This window comes from Rana temporaria, chromosome 6 (genome assembly GCF_905171775.1).
Source record: "Rana temporaria chromosome 6, aRanTem1.1, whole genome shotgun sequence".
Lineage (NCBI taxonomy): Eukaryota > Metazoa > Chordata > Amphibia > Anura > Ranidae > Rana > Rana temporaria.
The window spans coordinates 78,154,455-78,182,077 of record NC_053494.1 but is presented as its reverse complement, the minus strand read 5'-3'; the positions used below and the strand labels follow the sequence as shown (position 1 = coordinate 78,182,077).

The 27,623-nt window shown below is 49.4% G+C and overlaps 1 protein-coding gene across 13 annotated transcripts in view; it reads right to left on the bottom strand.

Annotated features, from left to right (window-relative positions):
• The window catches only part of CLEC16A (C-type lectin domain containing 16A), a 1,403,906-nt gene that overhangs the window by 221,802 nt on the left and 1,154,481 nt on the right, over window positions 1-27,623 (bottom strand). For all 13 annotated transcript variants that reach the window (XM_040358542.1, XM_040358539.1, XM_040358533.1 and 10 more), the window contains one exon: window positions 18,607-18,774. In XM_040358542.1, the coding sequence (XP_040214476.1) occupies window positions 18,607-18,774 (168 nt within the window). The remainder of the gene's footprint in view (window positions 1-18,606; window positions 18,775-27,623) is intronic.

Here is a 27,623-nt window from a genome sequence, read left to right as displayed (position 1 = left end):
GGAGCGAAATAGGGCGATAACTACCGCACTGGCTCGGATCCTTACCTTCCTTAGGGATGACAGCTATTTGTGCCTGTAAGGTGGATATATGGAGCCTCGACCCCGAACCAAGGTTGTTAAACAGATTCACTAAGTGCGAGCCCAGGGAGGGGAGGAGCGCCTTATAGTATGTGACAGTTAAGCCGTCCGGGCCGGGAGCCTTGCCCGCCTTGGTGGTACCTAGAGCCGTCTGGAGCTCAAGCAAAGTAATGGGCCCTTCCAGAAGCTCCCTGGTTTCGGAGGCTAAGGTGGGCATAGTCGAGGAGGTTAGGTAGTCTCGTGCAAGGTCTCCACTAGGATAAGGTGACGTAGGGGGTAAGTTGTACAGGGTCTGGTAGAAGTCTCGAAATTCCCGGGCAATCGACTGTGGGATCGACACCTTCTGCCCGTTCCGAGTCACAATGTGAGGTACATAGGACGCATTATTCTGTGTCCGCAATGATCGGGCTAGCATCTTCCCGCACTTGTTCCCCGACTCATAGACCTTGCGTCTGCAGATCTGAATGGCAGCCTTAGCCTTGTATGTGAGTACGTCGGTAACCTGCCGTCGCGTGGTATCTAACGCTAACCCTAATTGCCTCGTCGGTGTCTGTTTGTGTTGTGTTTCTAGGGACTGCAGTTTGGTCATCAGTGTCGTCAATTGCTCTGTCCTTAGTCTTTTCCGTCTAGCCCCGTGTTTGATGAAAATACCGCGTATAACGGCCTTATGGGCTTCCCACACCACACCCGGATCGCTATCCAGGGTGGCATTGGTGGAGAAGTAATGCCCCAGCTCTTTCACCACATCCGTCAGAGTGTCCGGGTCCTGTAATAGGTATTCGTTCAGTCTCCAGGGGTGAGTCTTGCCGTTCTCGGCCTCTGACAAGGCATAAAGTAGCACGACCGGGGCATGGTCTGACCACGTGATCGAGCCTATCCTAGCGTCCTTGACTGCAATCAGGTTTCTGTGTTGAACCATAAAGTAGTCAATTCGGGAGTATACTTGGTGAGGCCTGGAGAAAAAAGTAAAGTCTTTCTCTCCCGGGTGGAATAAGCGCCATGTGTCCACTAGCTGGCAGGTGTGGAGCGCTGCCTGTATACGTCCGCGTATCTTCCCAGACGTTGAGGACGTGCCATTAGACGTGTCTTCCAAGGGGGAGAGGGGCACATTAAAATCTCCCCCCACTATTAACTGGCCGGAGGCAAATTTTGTCAGGCGTTCTAGCCATTAAGGCAAAAAACAGTCTTGGTGTTCGTTGGGAGCGTAGAAGTTCGCTAGGGTAACTCCCACTGAACCAATCCGTCCCCGAAGGAACAGGAAGCGTCCCCCTGCATCTTTCTGTATGTCGTCTAGGGTCCAGGGCACCCCGGCCGCTATCAGGATAGAGACCCCTCTAGATTTTGAGTTAGAGTAGGAGGAGTGGTACACCGTCTATTTTTTAAGATTTGGGAGCTTGTCTTCCCTGAAGTGCGTCTCCTGAAGCAGAACAATGTCCGCTCTCTGGCTACGCACATCCTGGAGCAACATTCTGCATTTTTTCGGGGGTGTTAAGTCCCTTAGCATTGAGCGAGACAATTGTCAGCACATCCATGCCCGCGAGTGGAGGGGGGGAGAGGGGAGGGAGACGGGGAGGGGTGGGAACAGTGAGGAAAGAGTAGACAGGGGCTTCCAAGAGATCGGGGATCCGGAGAGCCCTAAAGAGAAAGAGTTGGAAAGATTATGTTAGGAAGCCAGCACCAGGGGGTGTGGCCGAGAAGAGATACTAAATTAGCTTAATTAGCTAGAACGCTCACCAGAACAAGTCCGGAGTATGAGTGTAGGCCTATGTGGGTAGGTGGACAGACAGAGCCAGTAGTGTGAGCCCCCGACCCCATCTACCCCCCCCCCCCGACCATAGTAGGTGTTAAAACACAATAATGGCAAAGCAATCAATAAAAAAAAAAAAAGAAAAACTAAAGCTTGCTTACCGCATCCCGCTGGGTTGACATAGTACTGCCGCGTTCCCCCCATCAACAGTGGAAGCCCATACGGCCGGGGAGGGGTGTGTTCAAGCGTCCTCAGAAGGCCCGGGGCGTGCTCTAACAGCACGGGAGCCCCAAAATTATGTGGGTCCTTGTGGATCGGCTCTCTTCCGAAGAGACAGGTTTCCCTCCCCCTCTTGAGAGGCAAAGATGGGGCCAGGGAGACGACAGACAGCGGGGGACCGGACGGGCAGGGGGGGGGCCGTCAGCACCCCCGAAAAAAGAATTGAGAGGTGGGGGGGGGGGGAGGACCGGTAGCATAGGGTCACGATGGTGGTGCTGCACACGGGATCTCGGAGCGCCAATCAATAAGGGTGGAGGACGGCAAAGTCACTGCCTGGAATGGGTACGGGGGGCTGGAGACTGCGTCCTACTCACGGTGCTCCTCTCCTGAGGGGGCGTGCGTTGCCTCCTCCGTCCTCTGCCCCTCTGTCGAACCTCCGCTCCAGGTCTGTAGGTTGAGGGGCCCGATCGACCGCTCATGCGAGGCAGTAGTTGTAGCCAATCTGGCACCGGAATCTGTTCTGCGCCCAGGAACCGAAAGAGGGCTGGAAGGTCTGCCGGGGACTGTACCGTGAAGGCGGCGCCATCTTTCTTGAAGGTTACCGCGAGTGGGTAACCCCAGCGGTAGGTGAATCCCCGTTGCCGCGCCACTTCCAACACAGGCTTCAACATCGCTCGACGACGGAGCGTTGCTCTGGACAAGTCAGGTAAGATTTTAATCGTTGAGCCGTCCAGACGGATCTCGTCACGATCCCATGCTCCCCGGACGATGCGCTCCTTCTGCGCGTATCTCAGGAGCCTGCAGACTACATCTCGGGGCCTGTCCGGGTCGGCCGATCTCGGGCCCAGGGCGTGGTGTGCGCGATCCACCTCCACAGCTTCCTCCGGGTTGCCCAGTACGTCCCGAAATAACCCCAGGATCGTGTCGTCCAAGGCCTCCGCGTCCACTGATTCCGGGAACCCCCGGAGCCGCAAATTATTGCGGCGGCTCCGGTCCTCGACCTCCTCGAGGTGCAGCTGGAGAGCGACCGCCGTATCCCTATGGTGATCCCTGTCCCGCTCCAGTCCAGTCACCCTCAATTCCAGCGCCGCCAGTGACCCTTCTCCGGAGGAAACTCTATCAGACAATGTAGACACTTCTGCTTTCACCTCCTGGAAATCCCTCCTGTGGGTCTCCTCCAATTTGAGTATGAGAGTCTCTATGTCTGACCTGGTTGGCAGGGCCTGCAGCAGCGCCCTAATCTCCTGCTCCGCTGACATGCTCCCAGGTACCGGGGCCGAGGCCGACATGTCTGCACACAATGTCTCGGGTGCCTCTGGTGTAGCAGGGTCCGTTGGTTGCCCGTCTGGTTGGAAGGTCCAAAGGTCCCGGTCTGGGTTCTCCACCGGGCTGCCACGTGGGCTATCTCTTGGCGCCGCCACTCTCGCTCCCGGGGAAATCTGCGCCTGGGATCCGAAATAACGGTGCAGGTCACCTGTTTTACCTCCTGAATGGGTGGAACGGGTCGTGGTCCTGCTCTTGTTCCGTTTGGCAGATTGCATGCCTAAGATCTCAGCTTTTTGGCCGGTAGAAGGGGGGACAAGGCCGGGAGCCCAAGATTCCTGCCATGTCCAGGCCACGCCCCACACATTCTTTTATATGGAATGCAGATTCTCTATATTACTTAGGAGTACATATTTCACCGAACAGAAAATTATTATACAAACTTAATTATGGCTCCTTATTGGTAGGGTTAATGACGGATTTGCAGAAATGGAGAAGTCACTCCTTAACATGGTTTCGTAGAGTTAATACATTAACAATGAACATAATACCTAGAATAATATATGCCTTGTATACTATCCCTATCCCAATTTCACAGAATTTTTTCAGACAGATACGTACAGTACAGACCAAAAGTTTGGACACACCTTCTCATTCAAAGAGTTTTCATTATTTTCATGACTATGAAAATTGTAGATTCACACTGAAGGCATCAAAACTGAATTAACACATGTGGAATTATACATAACAAAAAAGTGTGAAACAACTGAAAATATATTTCATATTCTAGGTTCTTCAAAGTAGCCACCTTTTGCAGCAGACACATCTCTAGAACTGTTAAGAGGAGACTGTGTGAATCAGGCCTTCATGGTAGAATATCTGCTAGGAAACCACTGCTAAAGAAAGGCAACAAGCAGAAGAGACTTGTTTAGGCTAAATAACACAAGCAATGGACATAAGACCAGTGGAAATCTGTGCTTTGGTCTGATGAGTCCAAACTTGAGATCTTTGGTTCCAACCCCCGTGTCTTTGTGCGACGCAGAAAAGGTGAACGGATGGACTCTACGTGCCTGGTTCCCACCGTGAAGCATGGAGGAGGAGGTGTGATGGTGTGGGGGTGCTTTGCTGGTGACACTGTTGGGGGTTTATTCAAAATTCAAGGCATACTGAACCAACATGGCTACCACAGCATCTTGCAGCGGCATACTATTGCATCCATCAGGACAATGACCCCAAACACACCTCCAGGCTGTGTAAGGGCTATTTGACCAAGAAGGAGAGTGATGGGGTGCTGCGCCAGGTGACTACCTCTTGAAGCTCATCAAGAGAATGCCAAGAGTGTGCAAAGCAGTAATCAAAGCAAAAGGTGGCTACTTTGAAGAACCTAGAATATGAAATATATTTTCAGTTGTTTCACACTTTTTTGTTATGTATAATTCCACATGTGTTAATTCAGTTTTGATGCCTTCAGTGTGAATCTACAATTTTCATAGTCATGAAAATAATGAAAACTCTTTGAATGAGAAGGTGTGTCCAAACTTTTGGTCTGTACTGTATATTTATACACAGTATTGAGTTTACAATACAATTGCTGTTGTTCTCATATTAATACCAGATGCAGTCGCTGATCAGCAAATATTCTCACTTGGTGTAATGTGTCCTCTACACAGTGTGCACCTAAAGCTACGTGAATACAATTGCTGTTGTTCTCATATTAATACCACAGGCAGTGGCTGATCAGCAAGTATTCTCACTTGGTGTACTGTGTCCTCTGCACAGTGTGCACCTAAAGCTATGTCAATACATTTGCTGATGTTCTCATATTAATACCACAGGCCGGGATCTGCAAGTATTTTCACTTGGTGTACCGTGTGCTCTGCACAGTGTGCACCTAAAGCTACGTCAATACATTTGCTGGTTAGAGATGTCCAGAACTATTCACCGGCGAATAGTTCCCGGCGAACATAGCTTGTTCGCATTCGCCGCGGCAGGCGAACATATGCGATGTTCGGTCCGCCCCCTATTCGTCATCATTGAGCAAGCTTTGACCCTGTACCTCACAGTCAGCAGACACATTCCAGCCAATCAGCATCACACCCTCCCTCCCAGACCCTCCTACCTCCTGGACAGCATGCATTTTAGATTCATTCGGAAGCTGCAGTCTTAGTGAGAGGAGGGACAGTGTAGCTGCTGCTGATTTAATAAGGAAATCGATAGCTAGGCCAGTGTATTCAGTGTCCACTCCAGTCCTGAAAGACTCATCTAATCTCTGCTGTAAGGACAGCGTCCTGACAGCACCACAAAAAGCCCTTTTTAGGGCTAGTAGTACATCAGTCTGCTTTTTTTTCCTCAGTAATCTAATTGCAGTTGCCTGCCAGCATGTGTGTCAGGCTCAAAGTGTATACTATGCCCACTTGCCCAGTGCCACCACTCATATCTGGTGTCACAGTAGATTACATTTAAAAAAAAACAACAATTTTGACTGTAATAGAATAGCAGTCAGTTGCCTGCCAGCGTGTGTGTCAGGCTCACAGCGTATACTGTGCCCACTTGCCCAGTGCCATCACTCATATCTGGTGTCACAGTAGATTATATTAAAAAAAAAACGATTTGGACTGTAATAGAATAGCAGTCAGTTGCCTGCCAGCGTGTGTGTCAGGCTCACAGCGTATACTGTGCCCACTTGCCCAGTGCCACCACTCATATCTGGTGTCACAGTAGATTACATAAAAAATTTTTTTTTGACTGTAATAGAATAGCAGTCAGTTGCCTGCCAGCGTGTGTGTCAGGCTCACAGCGTATACTGTGCCCACTTGCCCAGTGCCATCACTCATATCTGATGTCACAGTAGATTATATTTAAAAAAAAACGATTTTGACTGTAATAGAATAGCAGTCAGTTGCCTGCCAGCGTGTGTGTCAGGCTCACAGCGTATACTGTGCCCACTTGTCCAGTGCCACCACTCATATCTGGTGTCACAGTAGATTACATAATTTTTTTTGACTGTAATAGAATAGCAGTCAGTTGCCTGCCAGCGTGTGTGTCAGGCTCACAGCGTATACTGTGCCCACTTGCCCAGTGCCATCACTCATATCTGGTGTCACAGTAGATTATATAAAAAAAAAAACGATTTTGACTGTAATAGAATAGCAGTCAGTTGCCTGCCAGCGTGTGTGTCAGGCTCACAGCGTATACTGTGCCCACTTGCCCAGTGCCACCACTCATATCTGGTGTCACAGTAGATTACATAATTTTTTTTGACTGTAATAGAATAGCAGTCAGTTGCCTGCCAGCGTGTGTGTCAGGCTCACAGCGTATACTGTGCCCACTTGCCCAGTGCCATCACTCATATCTGGTGTCACAGTAGATTACATTGAAAAAAAAAATATTTTGACTGTAATAGAATAGCAGTCAGTTGCCTGCCAGCGTGTGTGTCAGGCTCACAGCGTATACTGTGCCCACTTGCCCAGTGCCACCACTCATATCTGGTGTCACAGTAGATTACGTAATTTTTTTGTGACTGTAATAGAATAGCAGTCAGTTGCCTGCCAGCGTGTGTGTCAGGCTCACAGCGTATACTGTGCCCACTTGCCCAGTGCCATCACTCATATCTGGTGTCACAGTAGATTACATAAAAACAATTTTTTTTTTACTGTAATAAAATAGCAGTCAGTTGCCTGCCAGCGTGTGTGTCAGGCTCACAGCGTATACTGTGCCCACTTGCCCAGTGCTACCACTCATATCTGGTGTCACAGTAGATTACATTTAAAAAAAATGACTAATAGAATAGCAGTCAGTTGCCTGCCAGTGTGTGTGTCAGGCTCACAGCGTATACTGTGCCCATTTGCCCAGTGCCACCACTCATATCTGGTGTCACAGTAGATTACATAAAAAAAAATTGGGACTTTAATAGAATAGCAGTCAGTTGCCTGCCAGTGTGTGTGTCAGGCTCACAGCGTATACTGTGCCCACTTGCCCAGTGCCACCACTCATATCTGGTGTCACAGATTACATTTAAAAAAAACAAAACAATTTTGACTGTAATAGAATAGCAGTTAGTTGTCTGCAAGCGTGTGTGTCAGGCTCACAGCGTCTACTCTGCCAACTTCTGCCAGTGCCACTCATTTCTGGTGTCACAGTAGCTTGCACGCATTGTACAACTAAACTAATCTAAAAAAATGACAGGCAGAGGCAGGCCACCCCGCAGGGGCCGTCGTGGTCATGGTGCTGTGATTCCCTTTGGCCCTAGAATAATGCCCAGTGTTCAGAGGCCACGTACCCTGAACTCGAAAAGTTCTGAGGACATAGTTGACTGGCTAACACAGGACACCCAATCTTCTACAGCTTCTGCTCGGAACCTTGACGCACCATCCTCCTCCAGCTCAGCTTCGGGCACCTCTCAAGTTACCACTCGCCCACCTGCCGCCGCCACCACCAACACAGCTGCTTCACTTGATCTGTCAGAGGAGTTATTTACACATCAGTTGGAAGAAATGAGTGATGCGCAACCATTATTGCCAGATGATGTAGATAAAAGGGATATGTCTCAATCAGGCAGCATTACACACATGGACGTACGGTGTGATGATGATGTTGTACCCGCTGCTGCTTCCTTTGCTGAATTGTCAGATACAAGTGAAGCGGTTGATGATGACGATGTGTCCGTGGATGTCACGTGGGTGCCCGCTCGAAGAGAAGAAGAACAGGGGGAAAGTTCAGATGGGGAGACAGAGAGGAGGAGGAGACGAGTTGGAAGCAGGGGGAGGTCGTTGCAAGGAGCTAGTGGCACAGTCAGACAGCATGTATCGGAGATCAGTGAGACGAGGAACGGGACATGAGTAGCTCGGCATCCAACCTTGTTCAAATGGGGTCTTTCATGCTGTCGTGCCTGTTGAGGGACCCTCATATAAAAAGGCTGAAGGAGAACGACCTGTACTGGGTGGTCACGCTACTAGACCCCTGGTATAAGCAGAAAGTGGCTGAAATGTTACAGAATTACCAGAAGTCGGAAAAGATGCAGCAGCTCCAAAACAAATTAAAAAGTATGCTTTACACAGCGTATAAGGGTGATGTCACAGCACAACGGGAATCTAACAGGGGAACAGGTGAAAGTAATCCTCCTCCTACCACGACCACGCCGGCAAGGACAGGACGCTTTAAAGACGTGCTGTTGATGGAGGACATGCAGAGCTTTTTAAGTCCTATGCATCACCACAGCCCTTCGGGGTCCACCCTCAGAGAACGACTCGACTGACAGGTAGCAGACTACCTCGCCGTAACTGCAGATATCGACACTCTGAGGAGCGATGAACCCCTTGACTACTGGGTGTGCAGGCTTGACCTGTGGCCTGAGCTATTCCAATTTGCGATAGAACTTCTGGCCTGCCCCGCTTCAAGTGTCCTTTCAGAAAGGACCTTCAGTGCAGCAGGACGTATTGTCACTGAGAAGAGAAGTCGCCTAGGTCAAAAAAATCTAGATTACCTCACCTTTATAAAGATGAATGAGGCATTGATCCCCAAGGGATGGACAGTGGGCGATACATTTGAGGCCTGATGAGATGAGCTGCCTTGGGCTATAAATGGTCCACACGCTGCTATATTTTGTCTCTGCATGCCGGATGACTTGCGTGACTTAACCGCCACCAACTAGGGTTCAAGCCGCAATGTTTTAGTGCACTTTCTGCCTGGAAAACATCAATTTTTCTGGCTGCTGCTGTCTACAGCAGCGGCTGCAACAATACCTAATTTTTCAGGCATGTGTACGTGCCAAATTTTTCTGGCCTCTGGTGCTGCACTGTGGCTGCAAAAAAAAAAAAAAAAAGGCACATACAAGTGTCAATTCCCCTTCGTAATCGTTACCTTGTTGTGGCGAAGGGGCTTGCGTATCACAATAGGGGACAAAACAGAGATTAAAGTGGAGGTTCACCCTATAAAAAAAAATTCTAACACTACATCCAGCCCAGTTCTGCAAATAAAATGACACTGACCTTTTTTTTTTTTTTGCCGTAGATGGCGTTTAGCCTTAGAATTCACCGCGGCATCCGGGTAGGGAATCCCGCGGGAGTGGGCTTTCCTATTGACATGCCAATTGATTGACATGCTAAACGACGGCGCACACAGCGCGTCACGACTTCCCGAAAGAAGCTCGGGTCAGAATGCTCATGCACAATGGCTGTAGGGTCATGCGTCCTTTTGCGGAGGTGACAAACCTGGTCAGTCAAACCCAAGGCAACATCATCGACCTCATCCCATATGCATTTTTTCTGAAGCGTGCCCTGTGAAGAGTGCTGGATCAGGCCGTAGATGAGCATGAAGAGGAAGAGTTGTGGTCACCATCACCACCAGAAGCAGCCTTGTCGTCGATTGCTGGACCGGCGGCAACGCAGAGAGAGGAGTCTGAAGAAGAGGAGTCAGAGGAGGAAGGTGGCTTTGAGGAGGTGGAAAACCAACCACAGCAGGCGTTCCAGGGGGCTTGTTGTCACCTTTAAGGGACCCTTGGTGTTGTACGTGGCTGGGTGGAGGAAGAGACATTCAATGACTGTCAGGTCACCTGTGGCCAGGTGACAAGTGCACCCCGTTGGGGTCAGGGATGCACCACAGGGTAGTGAACCCTATAGCTGACTGCTGCTATCAGAGAGGAAGCGTGAACCCAAGATCGCCCAGGGCGCGGAGTCTAAGACCCAGCTTTGTGTTCACCAGAGCCTCTAGTGGTGAGGATGGCCTTCGCCGCAGCTGGATCCATTTTGCGACCCCTGGAATCCCCTAGGTCACACTCCGCAGGGAGAGAGGGGATGCAGCAAGCAGGACAAATGGTAGTGATGGGTAAGCTGAGGTCAGGGCAACAGGCAGACAGGGGTAACCGAGGGACAGGCAAAAGGTCAGGGGCACAGGCAAACAGGAGAAGTCAGGGACAAGCCAAAAACGGTACACAGGAAGATAATCGTAGCACACTGCAGACAGGAACTTAAGCAAACAACACTGTTGAACGAACAGCACTGCAGGCCTGTAGTGCAACAGTTAATATAGACTTCCTGGGATGGCCTGGGTGGGGCCATACAGGAAGGAGAGGAAATAAGAAGGTAACCAGAACAGGGTCAGGCCTCTTAATGGACAGATGGAGACAGGTAAGCTGCCAGACTATTGCATATCCATGACAATGACGTCAGTGAGGACAAGGAACGGGACATGGCTAGCTTGGTATCCAACCTTGTGCAAATGGGGAGTTTGAGGTTGTGCAAATGGACTGTTTGCGGTGCGTCACTGTGAAACGGGCGTAACCCTTACACTACCTGATCGATACAGCATCATACCTAATGTTTTAAAGCACGTTATTCCAAACAATTTAGGAACGTTAGGTGATTTATGCCCTTTATGGATTAAAACCCGACTCTGCGTCAACTACGTAATTTTCCATGGGAGTTTTGCCATGGATCCCCCTCCGGAATACCACAGTCCAGGTGTTAGTCCCCTTGAAACAACTTTTCCATCCCTATTGTGGCCAGAAAGAGTCCCTGTGGGTTTTAAAATTTCCGTGCCCATTGAAGTCTATGGCGGTTCGCCCGTTCGCGAACAGTTGCGGAAATTCGCATTCGTCGTTCGTGAACGGAAAATGTTATGTTCGCGACATCTCTATTGCTGGTGTTCTCATATTAATACCACAGGCAGTGATTGATCAGCAAGTATGTTCACTTGGTGTACTGTGTCCTCTGCACAGTGTGCACCTAAAGCTACGTCAATACATTTGCTGGTGTTGTCATATTAATACCACAGGCAGGGATCTGCAAGTATTTTCTTTTTTTATTTATTTATTTTATTTGTAACAGGGGCAGGGCCCACATGGCCCGACACAGTACAGGTAAAAACTGAATATAAAATAATAGCACCGGTACAATTCCTGGTACATAGTAGCATATCTAATACAACAGCAGATCTATCAACCAAACACCATATAGGGGGGTACACACATTAAAACTTGTCTGTGGGAGGTCACATGCGCTCCAGGTTAATGTCCCGGTGTCTCTATTATATCGAAGTTGCAACCATGACAAGGAGGACCTCCTAGAAGAGGGGGTAGGATATGTGCTAAATTGCAAAGATGTTGGATGTCAGAGCCCATTATCCCAGGCCCTTCTTTTTCTTTTTATCGAGGAAGGAAAGATTGAAAACAGCAAAGAGAAGGATAGTAGTAGAGAGGAGCAGAATAGGAAACGGGGTATAAGGGATGGGGGGGGGATGAGGAGTTCAGACTCCTTCCAGTGAAGTGGAATGCAGGCCTTGGCTGCTTCAAGCAGGTGTCTGATCATCGACTTTTTGTACACTTTCTCCAGATGTTGGACTCTTGCAGAAGGAAGAATGCAGGATTGTCTGGTATGGTGCGGTCCGTGAATTTCTAAGTCACCTCCCGAACCACCCGCCAAAAGTGGCGCAGGCCAGGACACGACCAGAAGATGTGTACGAGTGTACCCGTGTCCGCTCGGCAGCGCCAGCAAAGGTCCGATGTCGCCGGAAAGAATTTGTGGAGGAGTGCTGGGGTTTTGTACCACCTCGACAGCAGTTTGTAGTTAGTCTCCTGGGTTTTGGCGCAAATGGAGGACTTGTGCGTGAACCGAAGAATGCAATGTAGTCTGGACGCGTTGAAATGGCAATTTAGTTCCAGTTTCCACTTAAGTAAACCCGGGGGTATAAATTCTGCCTGTGGTATGTTTAAAAGGTCTTAGGCTACTGAAAGAGTGTGCATTGTAATACCCAAGGTGTCACAGAGTTCCTCCAGTGTCGTGAGCAGTTGGCAGGAGGGGGCGTCAGAGTGTAGGAAGTGGCTTAGATGAGTGCATCAGATCGCACCGCTGCTATTTGCAACATATGTTGCAAGCGTATCTCGCGTGGCCAAAACATCACCTGCTTGGGCACCACATGCTTGACCAGACATATGTCGACCTGCCATTCAGTTAGTTGGCAAGCGTACCTCAAAGACCCACACCAAAGAACAAAGCGGAACTCTCCTTGCTCCTCATCAGCTGGGATCTCCAACCCCACTATACCTTCAGTCCTCTCTGAAGCCTACACTGATAGGACTGAAGGTGTAGAATTAGGTGTGTCACAGCCAAGTACTTGCGGCAATCTACTATCGGTACACCGATGTCAGATTGTACCAGGAAAATTTCCCTGCCCCAGCTGCTGCAGCAGCGCCAAAAGAAGCGGTTGAATGCTAGCTTAGCTAAATTGCTAGGACTTCAGCTGCCTTTTCAGTTGGTAGATTCTGCCCCCTTCCGTAAGATTCGTGGAATGTGCGGTACCTCATTTGCAAGTTCCCAAACGCCACTTTTTCTCACGGAAGGCAATTCCGGCTCTCTACCGGCATGTGGAAGGCAATGTCCATGCCTCGCTGGACAAGGCGGTCAGTGGTAAGGTGCATATTACCGCTGACTCATGGTCCAGCAGACAGAGACGTTACCTATCTTTCACAGAGCATTGGGTGACTCTGCTGGCAGCTGGGAAGGATGCAGGACAAGGTACAGTAGTGTTGGAGGTTGTTCCGCCACCACGCCTCCAAAATGCTACTACTGGTGATTGTGACCCACCTCTCTCCTCCATCCCCTCCTCTTTTTCTTCCTCTGTGGCCTCTTCCTGTGCTGATGTGTCCTCTGAACCAGCGGTGCTCTGTAGGTGTTCAAGGGACTACTCAGGTACGCAGACAAAGAGATGCCATGCGGTGCTAGAGCTGGTGTGCTTGGGGGACAGGAGCCACACTGGGGCAGAGGTTCTGGCAGCTCTGCAGGGGCAGGCTCAGAGGTGGTTGACGCCACGCCAGCTTAAGCCAGGAATGGTGGTTTGCGACAATGGCACCAACCTCCTCTCTGCCCTCCGACAGGGAAAACTGACCCATGTGCGCTGTTTTGCTCATGTCCTTAACTTGGTGGTGCAGCTGTTCTTGGGCAGGTACCAGGGCTTACAGGATGTCCTGAAGCAGGCCAGAAAAGTCTGTCTGCATTTCCGACGGTCATATAATGCTAGTGCTCGGCTGGCAGACCTCTAAAAATAAATACAACCTGCCCAAGAACCACCTAATCTGTGACATGCCCACCAGGTGGAACTCTACATTGGCCATGCTGCAGCAGCTGCACACGCAGCAGAGGGCCATCAATGAGTATCTGTGCCAATATGGCACCAGGACAGGGTTTAGGGGAGATTTTTTTTTCCCCAAGCCAGTGGGCCATGATCAGGGATGCATGCACTGTCCTGTCACCATTTGAGGAGGCCACGAGGATGGTGAGCAGTGACAGTGCATGCATCAGTGACACTGTCCCTCTTATCCACCTGTTGGAGCACACGTTGCGTGGAATAATGGACAGGGCCCTTAAGGCAGAACAGAGGGAGGAAGAGGAGGACTTCCTTACCTCTCGAGGCCCTCTTTATCCAGACAGTGTTCCTGCTTGCCGGCCTATGACACAGGAAGAGGACTAGGAGGAGAAGGAGGAAGATTGTGTCAGCATGGAAATGGAGCCTAGCACTCAGCATCAGCAGCAGTCTTTAAGGGATCAATTACAGTCCCAAGAAACCCATGGACTTGTACGTGGCTGGGATGAGGTGGCTGCGGATCATGTCATCCTCAGTGACCCAGAGGACTCTGTACTGAATTCCTCAACAAACCTGCGCTGTATGGCCTCCCTGATCCTGCAAAGCCTGCGGAAGGATCCTCATATTCGTGCTATCAAGGAGAGGGATCATTACTGGCTGGCAACCCTCCTTGATCCACGTTATAAGGGTAAGGTTGCAGACTTTATCTTGCCGGCGCAGAGGGAGCAGAAGATGAAACATCTTCGGGAGGCCTTGCAGAAAGGTTTGTGCAATGCGTTCCCAGAGACTGGGAGGTTACAAAATCCTGGTCCTGGACGTGTTGCTGAGGCTTCGGTCAGTCAAAGAAGGAGCGGTGGAGAAGGTGGCCATCTGACCGATGCGTTCAGACAATTTTTTAGTCCGCAGCCTCAAGGTATGACCGGTTCCAGCGTCTGTTTTACATGGTGCGGGAATACCTAGGGGCAAGATCAGACTTGGACACCTTTCCCACCGAAAATCCTCTGGCTTACTGGGTCTTGAGGATGGATCACTGGCCAGAGCTTGCACAGTATGCAATTGAGCTACTGGCCTGTCCTGCATCCAGCGTTCTTTCGGATTGCACATTCAGTGCTGCTGGAGGCTTTGTAATCGAACACAGGCAGGTGAGCCTTTCCACCGACTCGGTCGATCGACTGACCTTCATAAAAATAAATCAGGCTTGGATCAACACCAGCTACCAAGCACCTGATGCTGATGTAACTGAATATTTTTTTTGAAAATGTCAGATCCCTATAAGACTGCATATGCTGATGCTGAGTGACTATCTTGTCATGCTGAGTGACTATCCTGTTATGCGGAGTGACTATCCTGTTATGCGGAGTGACTATCCTGTTATGCGGAGTGACTATCCTGTTATGCGGAGTGACTATCCTGTTATGCGGAGTGACTATCCTGTTATACGGAGTGACTATCCTGTTATGCGGAGTGACTATCCTGTTATGCGGAGTGACTATCCTGTTATGCGGAGTGACTATCCTTTTCCAGTTCAATGATCATGCTGATAGCTTGTAAGAACATTTTTGGTTCTGGGCACCGCCACCAGTGGCTAAGGCCCAATTTTTCTGCCCCTGTTTAACAGGGACGTGCAATTAAAATTTTTGATGCAATACTTTGCAGCAGGGCTCATTTCTGCGCTCCAACTAGAGTATCTGTGAGGGGTTGCAGTGTTGTGGCACCAGCACCAGTGCCTAAGGCCCCATTTTTCTGCCCCTGTTCAACAGGGGCATGTAATTACAATTCTTGATCTAATATTTCACAGCAGGCCCATTCCTGCACCCACCAAGCGTAACTGTGGGGGCTTACAGTGTTGTGGCACCAGCACCAACAAAGGCCCAATTTTTCTGCCCCTGTTCAACAATGGTATGTAATTACAATTCTTGATATAATAGTTCACAGCAGGGCGTTCTAGCGCCAACCAAGACTAACTGTGAGGGCTTACAGTGTTGTGGCAACACCAACACCTAGGGCCCAAATTTCTGCAGAGTATATACGGCAGGCCCCTACTTTCAAACATCCAACTTACAAACGGAAGGAGACAACAGGAAGAGAGAGGAAATATACCCCTAGGAACAGAAATTCTCTTCTGTAAGAGGTGTCTCCTGTCCAATGTTTTATCACCAATCTTTGTTTGACTAAAAAAAACAAATTTCCAAAAAAACATTTGTCATTGGGACAGAAAGTGAGGTGCAATATTCGGAACAGATGCGCATAGACAGCAAAACAAATGTTACAGGGGTGATAACCCTTCTCTAAAAAGCTTAACAATAATTTTTTTTGCCTGAAGCTGCACTTTAAAAAAGTACCAGTTCAAAATGACAAACAGATTCTACTTAACAACAAACCTACAGTCCCTGTCTTGTTTACACCGCCTGTATACTGCTGTTCAAAGTATATAGGGCCAAAGGGGCTGGTAATAACCTGGGGGGAAGGGGAGGAAACCCATGCTATTTTTCTCAATGATATTCATCCATATTGCAGGGACCAGACATTACATTAAACCCGCAAGCAGTTTTAAATTCATTTTTTCCTATAGTAATATAATTTTGTGCAGGGACAGTTCTAAACATGTGCCACTTACAGGCATACTATAGACACCCAGCAGGTACGATATTTAAAGGAATTTCTCAATTTATTTTTTACTTTAAACGTCATTAAAATCACTGCCCCCGAAAAAACGGCAGTTTTTAAAACTTTTTTTGCATTGATACATGTTCCCTGGGGGCAAGACCTGGTCCTCAAACTCGTTTTAGGACAATAACTTGCATATTAGCCTTTAAAATTAGCACATTTGATTTCGAACGTTCGAGTCCCATAGACTTCAATGGGGTTCTAAAGTTTGCGCGAACGTTCGGTCCGTTTGAAGGTTCTGATGCAAACCGAACCAGGGGGTGTTCGGCTCATCCCTACAGAGGAGTAAGGATGGAAGTACACAGATAACTGTTCATCCTCTCATTTTTCTTTTGTATAACATTGTGTGGTCTGTTATAAATGAAAATTTTTATAAAAAATGTCATTATAAAAAAAAAAAAATAAGAACGGGATCGGGTACGCCTGATCTTAGCAGGGACCACTACTCCGTTGTCAGAGCGATCTGTCAGGGTGCCACTGCTGTCTACCGATTCGTATACTGAATCTGCTACTGAGGCGGCTGTCTGTCTGGACATTTTGGCCTTTTAAGTTATAGGTACAGCTAGTGCGACTCATAGGCAAAAAGAGAACCTGATTGTCAGCGACTGCTGCAATCACTACCATAAGAACTGTAATGCCGCATACACCTGGTCGGAATTTCCGACAACAAGTGTTCAATGTGAGCTTGTTGTCTGAAAATCCGACTGTGTGTATGTTCCATCGGACATTAGCTGTCAGAATTTCTGACAACAAATGTTTGAGAGCTGGTTCTCAATTTTTCCGACAACAAAAGTTCTTGTCGGAAATTCCGATCGTCTATAGCCAATTCCGACGCACAAAAATCCTACGCATGCTCAGAATCAATTTGACGCTTGCCTTGAATTATTGAACTTAATTTTTCTTGGCTCGTCGTAGTGTACGTGACCGCGTTCTTGACATTCGGAATTTCCGACAACATTTGTGTGACCTTCTGTATGCAAGACAAGTTTGAGCGAAAAATCCGTCTGAAAAAAATCCACGGTTTTGATGTCGGAATGTCCGATCGTGTGTATGCGCATTAGTGTTCACAGGGATCAAGCCTGACTCTACGAATGCTGCAGTTATGTGTGTTGTGTTTTGTAAGTGACGGTGATCAATTAATACTGCACTTGGGTGGGCTGGGCGGAGGGGCTAAATACAGGTGGTAGCAGGTATCTGGGCTTATCCCGCTAATGCTAATTTTGGGAAACCTAAACTACTGGGAATGCTAGTATAGATCTGATCAGATCAAAGATATTGATCCGTTCAGACACTATACTAGTAAGGGAGGTATATGGTGCATGCGTGGGTGTTAGCGCTACTAATCTGATGCTGCCTGGGACTGACGCTAAATCCTAACTGATGTCATCCGCTGGGTGATCAGGGGGTTAAACCTTTATTAGGTAATATACGGCAGGTACCCTGCACGCTATAAAAATCAAACTAACCAGCGTCACATGTGACAATCATATGGTGATCACTGGTGACAGGGGGTGTAAGGGTTAACTAGGGTGCAAGCAATGGGATAACCCCTTTAATATATGGGGGTACCCTGACGATATAAAAACCTGATGGTGAAACTAACCAACTAACGGGCTAATAATCGTAACCAGTGACACTAATACAGCGATCAGAAAATAGATCTACTGGTGACGGGGTGAAAGGGTTAACTGGGGGTAATCAAGGGGTTGAACCTTTATTAGGGGGTTAATGGGGGGTACCCTTAAGCTACCTGGGCCTACTACTAGCTGCCCTAACGCTGATTAGTGTCACAAGTGACACCAATGCAGCGATCAGTGAAAAATCTGAAAACTGCAATTGGTGACACAGTGACAGGGAGTGAAGAGGTTAACGGGGGGGGGGGCGATTGGGGGGATAAAGTGTGTGCCTACGTGTACTGTGTCGGTGTAGTGTTGATGCAACTCATGTTTGGATGGCCTCTCTACTACAAGAAGAACTATATAAAATGTTTTCTTGCTGGAAGACCTATACATTTTATATTTACACTAGGTGAACTGGTACATGTAAGGCCTTGTACACACGACCGAACATGTCCACTGAGACATGTCCGACCGTGTGTAGGGCCTAACGGACAGTTTTCCGGCCTAGTGGACAAAAGTTTCTTAGCATGCTAAGAAACTTGTCCGCTGAAAGCCTGTCCGTCGGACATGTCCGATGGTCAGTACGACTCATCGGACATGTCCGCTGGCCCGAAATCCCATGCATGCGTCGAAGTGATTTGACGCATGCGTGGAAGCATTGAACTTCCGGGTTCATGCACGTCGCCGCGTCATCGCGTATTCTGTCCGCAGGGAATTTGGTCTGATGGTGTGTACACATATCAGACCAAAAACACCCAGCAGACATGTCCGATGAAAATGGTGCACGGACCGTTTTCATCGGACATGTCTGGTCGTGTGTACGAGGCCTTACAGTTATAAAAGTAGTTATTTCAATTTGTCTGCAAAAGTGGAAATAAACTTTAAGTTCACAATAGGCTGGAGCAATGGAGTCCTCTTATTCACAAAGACCGTACTCACCTGGTACTTTGTCAACTGATGCAAAGACAGAGCGCTGTACTGTAGGGTCACTTCCAACACGACGAGACTGTTCATAAAATCTAAAGGGCAAATGCTGAGCTGATGATGAAGAGGTGTGACTAAAACCCACTACTTCCTTTGATGGTTGAATAGGCAGATCTAAAAGAGCTGAAGAGAGAAGAAAGGGAAAGGAAAAAGTCTCAGACGAAGTATATAAAGATTTATTATGCTCCAACTATATCACCAATTACCGTAATTTAAATTATTGAAACACAAGGGCTCAATAAATTTGCAATGTCTGACTTGTTTATAAAAGGTGCAGGTTCAAGCTGTCATTATACAGTAACCCTGACTTCATTGCCTATGAAGAGAATGACAGTAAATATGTGTCTTCAGACTTCATTGACTGCATGCGTTTTCTAGATCAGTAAATGTAATGAAGCCAAGATCGGTATGATAGACTACCCCTTTAAAAACAATAATTGAGTGATCTCTTATTATCCTCCTTATTTTTATGCTCACGTTTGTTTAGGTAAGGGAAAAAAGTGTTATATAACAAATATGCATGTCAGAATTAAAGGAAAATAAACCAAACACTTGGTAAATTAACAACTTCACACTCTGTGGATAGTCAGCCTGGGGCAGGGGGTTCATTGAAGAGGGCAGGTACTTCCCCCTACAGCCCTGATTAATCAGGTGAACTAAGAGAGAGGGTGGTGGTTGGTGTCTACAGAGAGGAGACCTCTGTGCAGCCTGGAATATTACTGAAAGGCTTGCTTGACTGAAACTTACCTGGTTGGTGAACCTGCCTGTTGTTGGACTTAGACGATGTGCTGAAGCTAAGAAGACTTGTCTGAGCAGAAGACATAGCCTGTTGTATGTGTTTATAGAATTGTCTGACAATGGCCGTTGGAACAGGGCAACAGTTGTCATTCCAGACATCAGGCAGGACATACTGTAAGTCAGTCTCTATAGGGATCTTATAGTCTGGCACTGAGGTGACATTTCTTCTCTTATAGGAAGATAATAAAACAAACAGCAGCACACACATTTGGAATCTTACATGCCCATAGATGACTGGTTCTCTTTATTAAGGCTCATATTTAAAAAGTGCAATCATTTAAACAACCCAGCAGTATCATATAAGAAAATTATAAACGTATATCTGAAAAATATGCATTCTGCTGGGAAAATCAGAAACTAGGCTCCCATGGAGCTGGTCGAACCCCCCCCCCCCCCCAAAAAAAAAACACAGAAATAGATTTCACCATTAGAGAAGTAATTTTTGACAAAGACCCTTGGAGGATTGACATTCTGGCAGAGATGATTTCTCATTGGCCTAATCTTATCTAATTAGCCTAATCTTGACCCAATTAGGATTCCCCCTTGCCAGATACAAAATGATAATTCTTCAGCACTGGTCACATGGGTAGATGCTGAAAAGAGGGAGTTTCTCAATTTTTTTAGCAACAGATATTTTGTCAGTCCTCAATCACCAATATCTATAGTGATTCCCTGAATCTCGGAAGCTCTACAAATTTCAGGGCTGGCAGGTATAGCAGTAAACCTATCGTTATAGAAATATGTTTGGTTATAGAGCTAGCATTGCTTTGGGAGTTTGGAAAGATTAGCTTCCTGTACTAAATGTGATTTTTGGATGTGACAGATGACAACTGCTCTTTTCCCTTTTAATCAACAAGTGCTTGTTAAAAAGAGGATCTGCAGTCTGCCCACATAATTTGTAATAAAAACATCTTTGCCATTTTGAAGCTTCCCTCCAACCACTTTGCATATTATTTTATATATACTGTGATCCTGTACTTGCCAAATATGCTGCAAAAATCTCCCTCTTAGAAGTCTGGCTGCGACCATTTTAACTGTGGATAGCTGAAGCTGCTGCCTGTTCACCTCCTGGATTTACACAGACACACAGAGGCACACCTCCAGCTCTGCCGCAATCTTATGACTCATCCCTGCTCCCTTCCTGGCAAACTCTCACGAGTAAGAGAGCTGTGCATGATGTCATAAGCCTAGGCTTATATTAAAATATTAAAGCGTGACAAGTTAGGTATCTATTTACTCGGTGTAACATCATCTTTCACATTATCCCTAATAATTGGGCTAACTTTACTGTTCTGTTATTTTTTAATTCATGAAATCGTGAAAAATTATTGCGCAAATACCGTTGGAAATAAAAAGTTTTAATGATTGCCACTTTATTCCCTAGGGTGTCTGCTAAAAATATATATATAATGTTTGGGGGTAATTTTCCAGAAACAAAATATAATTTTTACATGAAGGAGAGAAGTGCCAGAATAGGCGCAGTATGGAAGTGGTTAAAGTGAAATAAAAGTAAAATATTCCTTTAGATTTCATACGGGGAGGGGGGGGGTCTGAATGATGTGCTGATCTCCTTGCAATCTGTACCTGTCTCTCCTGGTCCAGCTGAGGCAGGTTACCCAATCAACCAGGGTATAAAACACTGCCTCACTCTGAGGGATTTGTCAGTTCATTGTGATTGTCCTGTCATTGCCAAAGGTTCCTGTATTCCTGTGCTTTGTTTCAGCTACAAGACTGACTCCGGCTTCTGACCCTGGCTATGTTCATCGTGTCTTCTGAATTCTGGAATCCCTGACCACGGCTTAACTTTAACCACCCTTTGGCAAATCCCTGTCAAGCTGCCGTGCACAGACTCACAGCCCAGATAGCTTCTTACTTTGTTACCGTGGGCTGTGTGTATTTGTAAGGGTGAGCATACAACACTGCAATATGGACTCCAGCCAAGGTAAGCCCTTACATAATGAACTGACCAACAACATGGAGTCCGCAGAGTTGTACAAAATGCTCACCTCCCTGGCTCTGCAAGTCTCCAGCCTGGGCCATACCATTTTGGCACTACAGCAAGATGTTCAATTACTTAAAAGGACAGTACGCCCAGCCCCGGAACCAGCATATCCTGAGCCATTTGTTGTGATGCCAGAGAGGTTTGACGGTAGCCGTGCATCCCTCTTGTCTTTTAAGATGGATTGTGAGCTACTGTTTGCTCTTAAACCTAGGACCTATGCCACAGACTATGTTAAGGTTTGCGCTTCCATCAACCTGCTAACAGGGCAAATCAAATCATGGGCTCATCGGCTGTTGCAGGAAAAGAGTCCAGTCTTGGACAGCTGGGAAACTTTCATGTTTGCTCTGGACTCATACATTCCTGTCTCCAAGAAAACCAGTGCTCCCAAGTCTGCTCTCAGTTCACGTGGCCTACCGGTATCCAGGGACAGAAATATTCTGTACAGACACAACACCAAGCCAGCCCAGTATGTGCCAAGCTATGAAGCTCTGTATGTGCCCAGCCATGAAGCTCCAACACCACAAAGCCTTGACGCTCCTGTGGATGCACACACGCCTACCTTGGAGGATGTGGAACCCATGCAGATCGGGTCTGTCATGGACCTTGAGATATTAAAGTGTTTCTACTTGACATCTGTTACACAGGAGAGGGACATTCAATGCAAGGCTTTTAAAATGCTAAGTGGAACCAGCTTGTGAAATACCTTTTATTGTGTTCTGCAGGTTAAGAGCGGGTGTCGGAGCCAGTCCGTCTGGCTATAATTGGGGATTGAAGGTTAATTGAATCTATTATGTATGTTTGAAGATGTATGTGTTTACACTAAGGGACTTTGTATTGTTCTAAAGGTCAGAAGCCTGTCAGCTGTATTGAATTAGCATTCTATTGTCTAAAGCAATGTAACCTCTCAGCCAGACGGACTGGCTCCGACACCCGCTCTTAACCTGCAGAACACAATAAAAGGTATTTCACAAGCTGGTTCCACTTAGCATTTTAAAAGCCTTGCATTGGGGGGCGTGTCCAAGATGGCGCTGGGAGCGGACGTGTAATCCACGAGCTCCCGTTCTGAGAATCTCTCCTACCTCAATCCTGTGTGGAATTCGGATTATTTCCTCACCATTCCTTGCCCTCTCTCGTGGGGAATGCGCCGGACCAACAAGGGGGGCCAGACTCGCCGGAAAACCGCTCCTGTGGGCACCCCTCCAAAATCTGGGCCTACACGGTCCTCGCCGCCCGTCCGCATGGCGGCTCACGTGGACCCACCGCGGGATGGCGCGATCCAAGCCGGATCGGAGGCGTTCGAGGCGCTCATGACGGCGATTTCCACCTGCCAGTCCACCCTAACGGTGAAGATAGACCACGTACAGGCCGACACGGCGCTTATACGCCGAGACCTTGACGCGTTCAGGGACCGCGTGTCGGAAGCGGAGAGACGGGTCTCGGACCTGGAAGATGTTCAGCAAGACCATCATTCCGATATCCAGGCCCTGAAATCCAGAGTGAAGGCCTTGGAGCACAGGGCGGAAGACGCCGAAAACAGAAATCGGCGCAACAATCTGCACGTACTTGGGATCCCCGAGGGGGCAGAAGGCTCCGATCCGGTGGCCTTTATGGAGCAGATCCTCCCTGTCCTCCTCCCTGCTGCCCGCTTCTCACACTTCTTCTCCATCGAGAGGGCCCATCGAATCCCGGCGACCAGGGGCCCTGTGGGAGCGCCGCCGCGCACTTTTATTTTCAAGTTCCTCCACTACAGGGACCGCGACACCGTCCTCCGTGCTGCCCGCCTGCAGGGAGAAATCAAGTTTCAGAATGCCCGGCTCCTGATCTTCCCCGACTACTCCGTGGAGACGCAGCGCCAGCGCAAGTCATTTGACCACGTCCGCGCCATGCTCCGAGATCGGGGGGTTAAATACAGCATGCTTTTCCCTGCCAGGCTCCGAGTCCAGGACGGCGAGAGGGTACAATTCTTCACTTCCCCGAGGGATGCTGCGGCCTGGCCTGATTCCCTTCCACGATGAGGTCTGGACTTTTTTTCTCCTCCAGCGTGCATCCCGGCTGACTGTGAGTAGGCTTCTGGGGGGTCTCTTCTATGGGGGGTTGGGGGACTTGCCTGGACGCCCGTACGGTACTTGGGGTACCCATCCCTCCTGCCATGGCTGCGGGTACAACTGACTGCCCCATCCTCGATGGAGGCTGTGGACCTCATTCCCCCCGCAGCCTGGCGAACACATACTCCTCCTGTCTGTTCCTTGGGGGGTTGGATGGGCCCCGTTCCTTACCTGTTGGTCCCCCCACCCCTTAGTCCTCCTGTATACCCTGACTCTCCCCTGCGGGTGGACCCCCGGGACATCCCCCTGTTATCTACCCCTCTACTGTATCCGGCGGTGGGTGCTCCCCCCCCCTCCCAGGAACTGTCGCACTACAGCGATGCCCCACACTCCTTGCTGGAACGGCATGTGATTTCTCCCCCCTTTTTTTCTTTTTTGATCATGGATCCTTACTGTTTTCCGTTTTTTCTTCGTCCCTAAGTATTGCGCCCCCGGGGCTCCGGGTGATCCACACATCTTCATCCTGCTATGGATTCTCAGGTTCACTGACTGTTGTAACTGACAGAAGCGGACAGCCGCTTGTTCGATGCCCTCATGACAGGCCTGAGGGCTGGGTTTAGTTTTGGGATACAAGCCCTCTTCCACGTTTGGGGGGGTGGCGGGGTGGGGGGCCCTGTTGGCACCCGGTTGTTTTTTCATGTATTATGGTTTACGACAGTACTTATTGGTTTTGTTGAATTGCATGCTCTGGTGGTGGGCTGGGGCCCTTCCTCCGGCCATGTTCTGGCCTGGGGGAATGGTCCGTGGCTCCTGTGTTTGCCTTATCCTCCTGTGATCTCCCCGCTGGGTCGCCATGACAAACCTTGATGTCCTCTCCTGGAACACACAGGGTTTGAACTCGCCAATCAAGAGATCCCTTGTGTTTCAATTCATTAAAAAACATAGTCCTCATGTCTGTGTGTTACAGGAGACGCACCTGGTGGGCAGCAAGACCCTTAGTCTTAAAAAACCATGGGTGGGCCATCACTACCACTCCACGTACTCTAACTACGCCAGAGGGGTCAGTGTGTTGGTGCTCAAATCACTCCCTTTTAAACTCCTTGACTTAGTTCTAGACCCGGGTGGTAGGTTTGTGCTGGTACACGCCCTGATTTGCAACCTCCCGTGGGTCCTGGTGGGGCTGTATCTCCCCCCTCCCGCCTCCTTGGGGGTCCTGGGTGTACTTGCGGCCAAGTTGGCGCAATTCCCCTGTGACAATGTGGTCCTGATGGGTGACTTCAACCTAGTCACAGACACTGGTATGGACAGGTTCACCCCATCGGGTACTACTCGCCAGGGACTGGCGGAATGGGCGGACACTTATGGTCTCACGGACGTTTGGCGTTGGAGACACCCGACTTTTCGGGCCTTCACGTGTCATTCGGCCACCCACAAATCATTTTCACGGATAGACCTGTCGTATGTGGGGAAGGCGGTCCTACCTAGGGTGTGTGACATTGCTATCCTCCCCCGAGGGATCTCGGATCACGCTCCCCTGCTCCTCTCGCTGACATTGTCGACTGAACCGAATAGCACTCTATGGAGGCTCTCCAGGTTCTGGGCATCTGACCCGGAGGTGGAACCCAAGTTTCATGATACCTTCCGGACCTACTGGACGGAAAACCCTGGTTCGGCTGCGGAGGCCACGGTGTGGGACGCCTTCAAGGCGTCCTCCCGGGGTCACTACCAATCGATTATCTCGGGGGTGAGGAGGGAGCGGAGGAAGGAGCTCACCAACTTAGAGGGGGAGGCTGTTAGACAGGAGGCCCTTTATGTACGTAGCCGTGACCCTCACCACTACTCCCATCTCCAGTCATTGACACAACAAGCCGTCCTCTTGCGGACGGCCTTGACGCAGAAGAAGCTCCTCCATCAATCCCAACGCATCTTTGAGCAGGGGGAACGGACGGGGAAGCTTCTGGCCTGGCTGTCCAAGGAACAGTCGGGCGCGTCTGCCATAGCCCAGATCAAGGACAGCGACGGGGTCCTCCATTAGACTCCGCAGGAGATCAACCAATGCTTTACCGACTACTACCAGCACTTGTATAGCTCCAGAGTGACATATGACTTAGCTGACCTACTGAGCTACCTGGAGGAGGTGGATGTCCCGGTTCTCACTACCTCGTCTATGCGTAAATTGGATGCTCCATTTAAACTGGAAGAGATACAGGCTGCTTTAAAAATGATGCAGGGGGGCAAGACCCCGGGACCGGATGGCTTCCCGGTGGAGTTTTATAAACTCTACGGGGAGGATCTGGCCCCTAGGCTACAGTCGCTTTTTGCGGACACGTCGACGTCGGGAGCTCTCCCGGAGTCGATGAGCGAGGCAATAATCGTGGTTATTCCCAAGCCCGGTAAAGACCCTGCCCTATGCTCATCATATCGCCCCATATCCCTCCTAAATGTCGATGCTAAACTTTTTGCGAAGGTCCTGGCCAATAGACTCAACTCTGTAATCACGGCCTTGGTCCACCCGGACCAGACGGGCTTTATGCCGGGCCGTGGAACTGACATAAACCTCCGTCGTCTGCATACCCACCTAGCGATGGCCGGTCCTGAGGAGTCCGGGGTGGTGGCCTCACTCGACGCCGAGAAGGCATTCAACTCGGTTGAGTGGGGCTACCTCTGGGCGGTTCTGACCCGGTTCGGTTTTGGCCCCCGTTTTCTGTCCTGGATACAGATGCTGTATGCCCACCCCAGGGCGCGTATCCGGACCAATGGGACCCTGTCTGCCTCCTTCCCCTTGGAACGGGGGACTAGGCAGGGCTGCCCGTTGTCACCGGCATTGTTTGCCCTGGCCCTGGAGCCCCTGGTTGCGCACATTCGGCGTTAGGGTAGGTCCCCTGGAGGAAAAATTGTCCCTCTACGCCGACGACGCTCTGCTATACTTGGTGGACGCTTCCGCCTCTCTACAGAACGCATTGTCACATTTTGAGACGTTCGGTCGGTTTTCGGGGGTGCGAACTAATTGGGACAAGTCGGTCCTGCTCCCACTCCATCCATCGTTACCACGAGTGGACACTCGCACTCCTCTCCGGTGGGTGGACGACTTCACCTACCTGGGGGTGCGGGTGGGACTCGAACCCGGATCCTACTTGGACAGAAATGTCCTTCCAATGTTGGACCTCCTGACCAAACGGTGTTCGACGTGGCGTAGCCTTCCCCTTACGCCGGTGGGCCGGGGGAATCTCATAAAGATGGTGATACTGCCTAAATTACTTTACTTTTTTCGCCAGACCCCGGTCATCATCCCGAGGTCTTTTTTTCGACGGCTCGACGCTATTGTGATGTCGTTCGTCTCCCCGGGTTGCTAAACGCGTCCTCTATCTTCCCCTGTCCGGGGGTGGGTTGGCCCTTCCAAACTTCCTGGCCTACTATTGGGCGGCGGTCCTGGTAACGGTCCGGTGGTGGTTTTCCCAGCCACGGCAGAACCCGGCGGTCACCCTGGAGGCAGCGGTGCTGGGTTCCTATGCGGCCCTCTCCAATCTTGTGTTTCGGGGGCGCAGGGCTCATCCCAACGTCATGGAGCCCATGGCGACTGTGATACGGGTATGGACGTCGTCTAGAGCTCGAATGCTTAAACCGAAGACTGTATCCCCACACACCCCGCTTTGGGGTAACCCACATCTCCCTCACTTAAACACAGTCCCGGACCCGGTAGTCTGGGCTCGGCGGGGGCGTCCTTACCCTCCGGCATGTTATGCCGGAGGGTGTGGTGATGCCCTTTCAGGAGCTATGCCAGACCTATAAGGTCCCATCCTCCCTTAGTTTCAGGTATGCGCAATTGAGGCATGCCTTGGCGGCTCAGTTCCCGGAACCGGTGGTGCTTGAGTCGGACTCGAACGAGCGCCTCCTGGTGTCGGGCGTCATGGGGAAGCCCCTCTCATCCCTCTACCTGAGGTTCACGTTGGCATACGACGCGGACACGACGCGGACTCTAGCCAAGTGGAGGGCTGACATCCCGGATCTGGACGAGGAGATCTGGGAGGAATGTGTTTCTTCTTATCTCCCGTCCATGATCGCCTCTAGAGACAGGTTCATACAACTAAAATTTCTACACAGGGCCTACTATACCCCTCAGAGACTTG